The sequence below is a fragment of the Loxodonta africana genome, chromosome 18 (genome assembly GCF_030014295.1).
Source record: "Loxodonta africana isolate mLoxAfr1 chromosome 18, mLoxAfr1.hap2, whole genome shotgun sequence".
Classification (NCBI taxonomy): Eukaryota; Metazoa; Chordata; class Mammalia; order Proboscidea; family Elephantidae; genus Loxodonta; species Loxodonta africana.
The window spans coordinates 18,632,247-18,640,407 of NC_087359.1; the positions used below are offsets into that span (position 1 = coordinate 18,632,247).

The 8,161-nt window shown below is 53.7% G+C and overlaps 1 protein-coding gene across 1 annotated transcript in view; it reads right to left on the reverse strand.

The window, feature by feature from the left end:
- Positions 1-2,275, reverse strand: part of KIF19 (kinesin family member 19) — a 34,616-nt gene extending 32,341 nt beyond the window's left edge. The window contains exons 1-2 of the mRNA XM_003417194.3: positions 2,163-2,275; positions 426-506 (exon numbers count right to left, since the gene is read on the reverse strand). Coding sequence (XP_003417242.1) covers positions 426-506; positions 2,163-2,201 — 120 coding nt within the window. The 5' untranslated portion in view covers positions 2,202-2,275. The remainder of the gene's footprint in view (positions 1-425; positions 507-2,162) is intronic.
- Positions 2,276-8,161: the final 5,886 nt, after the last annotated feature.

The window sequence follows — 8,161 nt, forward strand, 5'->3', positions numbered from 1 at the left end:
GCGGCACTACTAGGTGGATTCAAACCACCAACCTTTAGGTTACTACTAGTCAAGTGCAAACTGTTTGCACCACCTAGGGCCCTTGCTTTCGTGCTAGACCGTATAAATAGAAGCTCCATGGGTAGCAGATGCATTATGATGGGAAAATCAGGTCTCGGGCACACAGAAGGTACATGACTTTTTAGGGCTAATGGTGGTGATTAGGGCTCACCCAGGCCAGGGAGGTGCTCAGCTCTGCTTGGAGCAATCCAGGAAGGCTTCCCAAAAGAAAAGTCCAGGACTTCCTTGACACAGCTAAGCAATGAGTAGGTAGAGGAAGGACGGAGCTGCCAGCCACGGGGGCCCTTCTTACTCCTGCCAGGTGAGATCTGAGACCTGAGCAGACCCCTGCCCGCCCTGGCAGCTCCTGGCTGCACCCCGTGTACCTGCTCATCCACTTTATGGGCAATGAGGGTGGCTCCTTCCTCCAGTTCTGCCACACTGATGGGCCTGATCCGAAGCGCCACCTGGGAAGAAAGGCAACACCCCCAGGGTTAGGAGGTGGGGGCTGTGCCAAGCCACCGAGAGAGGAGCAAGAGGGTCTCAGGGGTCCTCCCCCAGGCAAGCCCCATGAGTCTCCTCTGTCCAGCCATCCCCAGGCATCTTTGTCTTAAAGAACTGAGTGATTTGATGACACGGCCTAGGTCAGAGGGCAGCAGTCTACAGGGCGTCGGGCTGTGTCTGAGTCTGAAGTTCCCCAGGAGCCCATGCCCAGGGGAGACCCCCAGGGGAGAGCGCTGTCTGCTTCTTGGGCTTCACCAGCCACCGGCCCAAATTAAACCCCATGGCTCCCTTGGGCTTTGCAACTTGGTGCCTTGGCACTGAGGCAGAGCTGTCTGAGCATCCGTGGACGATGTCCTGCAACAGGAGATGTAGGGACAGTGGCAGCAGACGGGCCAGCAGGTAGCCTGTAGCTGGGGGCCCAGAGGGGCTGCCCCTGGCCATCCTCATTTTTCTACCCTGAGGACACTGTCCCTGGGGCTTCCTCCTCCCTCTGTTCTCTAGCCTCTGAGAGATGGTGGATCTTCGTCCTGTGCCTGGGTCTCCCCCAAAGAATGGGGGGTGTTTCCTCTTCTGGTCAAGGAGAGGTACCTGCTGGGTCTGTGGGTTAACTGAATGGACCCTCACACCAAGTAATAACTCATCACTGTCTGAGGTATGGAGGGACAGCGCCTGTCAGATAATCTTTACTGGCCTCACTGGTCAGAAGGGAGAACTCTTCAACCTTCTCAGGGGGCACCCCGCTTTCAAATAGATACATTCTAAACTGCCAGAGAGGTTGTTCCAGACCTGGGGCTCGGAGGTTGTGGTGAGGCTTGGTGCTGGCTTTGGGGGCGCTGTGTCTGGGGATGACATTATCCTCCAGTTAATCACCACCCACCTGCTAGGGTCATAGGCCCACTCTCAGCTGAGTTAGGGGGTAAGGAAGGGGCTGGGAGAGAGAGATACCGGCTCCAAAGTCTGAGTCTTCCCCTCATCACCTCCGACCTGCAGCTCAAACAACCAAGAGCCTGGTCCTCAGTCCCTACCTTGCCACCCCCACACCCCCACCCCCCAGATCTCATCTCAGACCCAGGGCTCTGGGGGCCACCTTGGTCTGCTTCCCCTTTTCTGAATAGTGTGCTGCCTCGGGCAGTATCTGTGCTGCAGCCCAATATGCATCACCAGCCACTCCTGACATCCCACTGGTTGGTTCCCCTGATACCTAGTACTCCTGTCTGCCCACCTGTGGTCGCCTCAGCGCCAGGACCCTCTGGAACAGCAGGAAATGGAGGTCCCCTACACCCGTACCTTCCCTCTCAGGGCAGCAGGTTAAGCCAGCCCTGGTCTTTGTGGACCAGAGAAGAGCCTTGCCCCAGAGACCCCTTTGCACAGGCTTTTGGGCTGAGGGTCCTCTGGGGGGAGGTTGTAAAAAGGAGTGGGGTTGGAGCTGGGCTAACTTTTCAGGCCTCAAGAGGGTGGTCATCATGCTTTGACCTCCATTCCGCAGGACTTGGGGAAAGTCGCTCTGGGCAGTCCCAGCCCCGGCCCTTCAGTCCTCTTAGTTGGGTTGAGTAGAGGGGACTGGACGCTCATTCCCGGACCGTGAAGGCGGGCCGGGAGGAGGCTGCATGGGGTCTCACCATGAGTTGCTGGTCCTTGGAGTCCCCGCTGTCCTTCATGCTTGCGGCGGGTGGAGGGGCTCAGGCCGCGACGCCGGGCATAGCCAGGCGCACCCCCACGGCCGCTGGGTCCCCTCCGGGCGTTCCTCGCAGCCTCCTGCCCTGCAGCTGCCTGACAACCCGAAACCAACAACTCGCCCGCGGCCAAGGGCGCTGACCGGGGAGGCGGGGCCGGGGGAGGGACCGCACCTCCCGCCTCCTGGGACCGCCTCTCCCGGCGCTGAGGGCGAGTAGGTGCCTCGGCCGGGTAGGCGCCAAAGCCTGCGCCGCTGTCCGGCTGTACCGCCTGTACGTCCCCGTCCTCGGAGTCGGTGCGTCCGCCAAGAGCCCAGCGTCGGTTTGGCAGCTTCTGGGCTCCTCGCGGCCCGGGCGCCCCTTGCCTACTGCCCTCCAGGGGGCGCCCGACCGGCCACGCGGCGTCCTGGGCAGACGGGTCCCCAGCCCAGGCCACTGTCTCCGCTGTCTGTCTTTCGGCGTCTCCAGGGCCGCGGCTGGCAGCCTAGGGTTTCCATGGGCGCTGCGTGCATCACGGTGACCGCGGTGTCTCTGGCATGGGTGGCATCACCTCCCCCACTGCCCCATACCAGGGAGGTGGGGAGGGACTCTTGTCCCTTTGCCCAGGCTGCCCACCCTAGTCACCGAGTGCACAGGGGAGCCTCTATATTACTTGGGGTGTGCGAGGAGAGGGGGTGTCACAGAAAAGCCAGCCTGTGTGTGCCTGGCTAGCAAACAAGGCTCTATCATCACCCAGAATCTGGGACAAGCGGGATGGTTCTGTCTGTGGCTGCTGACTCCCTGTCTGTGGGAAGAGCCACCATTCTGTGCAAGAAAGTGTAAGTCATTGCTCTTGGTGATAATAACAGCAATTACACACTCAGGGATTGAAGTGGAAAGATTCCTGGCCTCAGGAGACCCCAGGAAAACAGGATTCTAGTCCCAGCTCTGCCTTGAACCACCTGGAGACAGCCTCCCCCACCCCAAGTTTCCTGGGTGATGTTGGAGCTCCTCCCCATTCTGGGGGTCCTCTTTCATGTCTACTGCTGCCCCCACTGAGGCTGAGCCCAGCACCCCTGCAACCATGGGGCTCATTTCCAATGGAAGGAGCTGGGTAAGGAAGAGCCGCTGTCCCCTGGGGCAGTCTCCATCTGCTGACACACATCCAGAGGTGGGGCATGATGCCAGCTTCCACCCTGGGACTGTCTTCCCAGGCTGCCCCCAGGAGCCTGTGTTGGCTATGGTTATTAATAAACAGTAGCAGGAAAACAGCCTATGGCCTTGGATTTGATAAATAGGTGCCAAGGAGTTGACTCCAACTCATGGTGACCCTATGTGCAAAAGAACAAAATGTTGCCGGTCCTGTGTCACCCTCACTATCATTGGCATGTTTGAGCCCGTCATTGTGGCTATTGTGCCAATCCATCTCACCGAGGGTCTCCATTGCTGGCCTTCTGCTTCACCAAGCATGATGTCCTCCTCCAGCACTTGGTCCCTCCTGATGACGTATCTAAAGCAAGCGAGTTGGACAATGTTCTGCTGTAGATCACCAAGCCTTTCCTCCTGCTCTGTCTTAGTCTGGAAGTTCCTCTGAAACCTGTCTACCATGGGCAATCCCTCTGGTATTTGAAATCCTGGTGGCATAGTTTCCAGCACCAGTGCAACCCACCAGCCACCACAGTATGACAAACTGTCAGAGTGGTAGGGGTTTGATAAATAAGCCAAAAGAAGCTTGCTAGAGACCAAACGGTCCTGCAGGGGCCACAAGTTACTGTCCAGGTCTCTGGCGCAGGCTGCCCCCTGAGCCTACACCCCTAGGTGGCAAATGGATATGTGTTATGGATTGAGTTGTGTCCCCCCAAAATATGTGTCAACTTGGTTAGGCCATGATTCTCAGTGTTTTGTGGTTGTCCTCCATTTTGTGATCTGATATGATTATCCTGTGTGTTGTAAATCCCACCTCTATGATGTTAAAAAGGCAGGATTAGAGGCAGTTATGTTAATGAGGCAAGACACACTCTACAGGATTAACTTGTATCTTGAGTCATTCTTTTTTGAGATATCAAAGAGAGAAGCAAGATATAAAAGAGAGAGATTAGATATAAAGAGATACAGGATATAAGAGATACAAGATACAAAAGGGAGAGAGAGAGAGAGATCTCATACCACAAAGAAAAAAGAGCCAGGAGCAGAGCGTGTCCTTTGGACCCAGTGTCCCTGCACTGAGAAACTTCTAGACTCAAGGGAAGATTGATGACAAGGACCTTCCGCCAGAGCCAACAGAGAGAGAAAGCCTTCCCCTGGAGCTAGTGCCCTGAATTTGGACTTCTACCCTCCTAGACAGTGAGAAAATAAATTTGTTAGAGCCATTCATTTGTGGTATTTCGCTTACAGCAGCACTAGATAACTAAGACCGTGTGCCTCAATCAGATTCAGGCAAGCTCTGAAGATGTGTCATTAATAGAAAAAGCCCTCCCAGCTCGTGCTTCAGACCCCTGGGTCTAATTTATTTGGATCAGCCACAGGAGACCCCTGATACAGGCCAACTGGGCTACTGTCTTGGTTACCTAGTGCTGCTGTAACACAGATACCGCAAGGGGGTGGTTTTAAGGAAGAGAAATTTGTTTCTCACAGTTCTGGAGGTTAAAAGCCCAGATCAGGGTCTTGGCCATGTGGACTCCTTGTCAGTAGCCCCAGGCATTTCTGGGTTCCTTGGCTTGTAGACAATGCTCACAGGGCATCTGTCTTCCCTGTTTGTGTCTCTGTGTCCATTCTGGTCTTTTTATGACTCAAAAGTGATTAGGTTTAGGGTCAACCCTACACTGGTCTGACCTCAATAACATAATCAGAGAAAAACCCTATTTCCAAACAGGATCACATCCACAGGTACAAAGGCCAGGAATTCAACAGATATTTTTGAGGGGACACAATTCAAACCATAACAACTAGAGCTATTTTTTTCTCTTTCTTTGCTATTCCTTGGCATGCATAAATCCCACCCAGGATGGTCCGTGGGGGTCGATGGGTAAAAGTAAGAGAAGATTCTAAACAGGGAGGCCCCATTCCATCTTACTAGAAGGCTCATCACAAACATCTCCATCCCAAACCATTTCCTCCGCTTGACTTCTCTGTATTTGTCAGTGACAACGCTGTCCTCTATATCATCACACTTCAAAATCAAATTTGACTTCCTTTTTCCCTTCATCCTCTATACTCCAGCCTGTAGATTCTACCTCTGCAAATGTTTCTCCTCTTTGTCATCTCCTGGTCTTGCCCTTGTCCACCCTCTGATCTGTCTGCATGGAGGGACAATCCTCCACTTATTTATCTGGCTAGCCCCTTCTTCAAAACCCATCTTACCCATTACCTTTCCCTTTCTTTTGAGGAGCTACCCCTGCTTCAATCCACTTGGGTCTGGTGAAGCCCATGACAGCATCTCATCCCATCCCCAGCCAAGCATAAGGCATGCCAGCCGGGCTTGGCCTTGCTCACAATGATTGGTCCAGCTGAGTGGGCTATGAGCCAAACTGGGCCAATCAGAGTCTTCCTCTGGGATTTTGTTACACTGAGAGGGAGGAGCTCTCTCTCACCTTTGGGATTACTGGCTGAGATGATTGAAAGCAGGAAGGGGAAGGGCCTGGATCCTGCCTACTCCCTCCCCCATCACCAACACCTGGCACAGTGCTGAGTGAAGACAAAGTTACACAGCGGGTAAGCACCTGAGCTGGTTCAGACTTCAAAGCCCATAAGCACCATAAAACACGGTTTCTATTTATGGTTCCCATTTCAATCCCACAAGCTCACCACCAGGCCTTAGCCACCACCGAGGCATTTGCTCCTTGGTCTCTGGCTCTGGGAAGCAGGGCAGAGCCAGGAGGGGACCCCAGAGTTGACCTTGGTAAGTGGGGCTTGTCACTTTTCCTTTACCTCCCTCTGGGGCCAGGGTATCCTCCTTCAGAGTCCTGCTCTGAGGCCCATGAGTGCCTGGATACCACTCTGAGGGGAATAGAATACTGGGGCAGACCCTCCCAGTAGCCTGTTGGGCTGTCATCATTTTAAGCTGAAACATCAGAGGTTAAGTGGTACATGTATTAATCAAGTCGGCTGAGTGGGCAAGGTCAGACAGGAGGGGGGCAGTCTCACTCCGGGTGTGCAACACTTGGACTTCAATGTGCTGTGGTCTGGCCGCTGCTCTCCCCACTTTCCAACCCTGCTTGGGTGTGTCCCTGCACCCAGACTGGATCTCGCATTCCACATTCCACACCCACGAGGATGGTTTACCCAGCAGCCTCTGGTTGGTGATGACGTGTCACCGTTTTGTCTGGTTCCCTTTTGGAGGAGAATAAGCAACAGCTTCCTGGTGAGGCAGGTGGGTGAGGTAAGTGGGTAAGGCAGGTGGATGAGGTGAGTGGGTAAGGCAGGTGAAGGTCATTGGTCACAAGGACAAAGCTGCACCGAGCACTGTGTCCATCCTCGGAGCTTCAGCCAGCCGCCCCTTGTCCAGCGGCATCTGTGGGGCTCTTGTCTTTTCTCCCACGGCCCATTCCTCAAATGCCATTGCAGCACAATGGGGTTCTCTGTACCCACGGCAAAGGGTCTGCAGATGGCTCACCTTTCCAGGCCCAAGCAAAAGGCCAAAATTCTAGTACAGCCAAAGAATGTTCTCCCTTGGGGCTCACTGTCCCAGATCTCACTGAGGGGTCCATCCCTGTGCCCAGGCTAACACAATATGGAGCTGGACTTTCTCCTGGGGCGTTTCATCTGGATAGACTTTTCTCCCTTGCTCGGCCTTGGCTCTATCGACCTTTTGAAAAAGATTATTGTGGTAAACGCTATAGAACTAAAATTTGCCCCTTTAACCATCTGTAAGTGTATAATTCAGTGACGTTGGTTACACTCACCACGTAGTGCAACCATCACCTCTCTTCATTTCCAAATGTTTCCCATCACTCCAAACAGAAATTCAGCACCCCTTAAGCAATAACTCCCCATTTTCCCAGCCCCTGGTTACCACTAATAAACTTTTGTCTCTATCCATTTGCCTAGATATTTCATGTAAGTGGGATCATACGGTACTTGTCCTTTTTGCCTACTGACATTTTGGGTGGGATAATTCTTGCAGTGGGGGGCCGAGGTGCACACTATCTGATATTGAGCAGTATCCCTAGCCTCTACCCACTAGAAGCCAGTAGCATCCCCCCACCCCTTGTGTCAGCCCAAAATATCTCCAGAGATTACCAAATGTACCCTTGGGGGCAAAATTACAGCCATAAAAACAGTACCAGAGCCCCTCCCCTTCCTTGTATCCTTCATAGTGAGGGGCCTATCACAGGAGGGGGGCCCTGGGTGGTGCAAACGATTCACGCTCAACTGCTAACCGAATGGTTGGAGGTTCAAGTCCACCCAGAGGCATCTTGGAAGAAAAGCCTAGCGAGCTACTTCTAAAAACTCAGCCATTGAAAACACCGTGGAGCACAGTTCTACTCTGACACTCATGGGATCATCACGAGTCAGAATCAAGTGGACGGCAAATGGTTCCGGAGAATTTGCAGAACGGGATGCAGGTGCCCTCAGCCTGCTGCCCGGATGGCAATGCTGGGTGGCAAGTGGAACTGGCCTAGCACACTCCTCTTTCAGGGGCTGGAAGCCCTGGGAGCATAGGGCATATGGTTTTAAGCACTAGGGAGCTAGGGCTGAGGTCCCCAGTCTGCTACTAACAACCATTGGACTTGGATGTGCTGCTTTCTCTCTCTGTGCCTCACCTGCCGCATGTGTAGCATAGGGATGAAGGTGGGGATCTCATCCCTGGGGCCACTGCGAAGATGAAGTCCAGAATGCAGGGCCCAGAGAAAGCGCTCAATACATGTGAACCACAGTTATTGTTTTCTCAAGGTCTACTCAATGCTTTTTCCTTTGGACACTGTGATAGTTAATTTTATGTGACAACTGGGCTATGGTTCCCATTT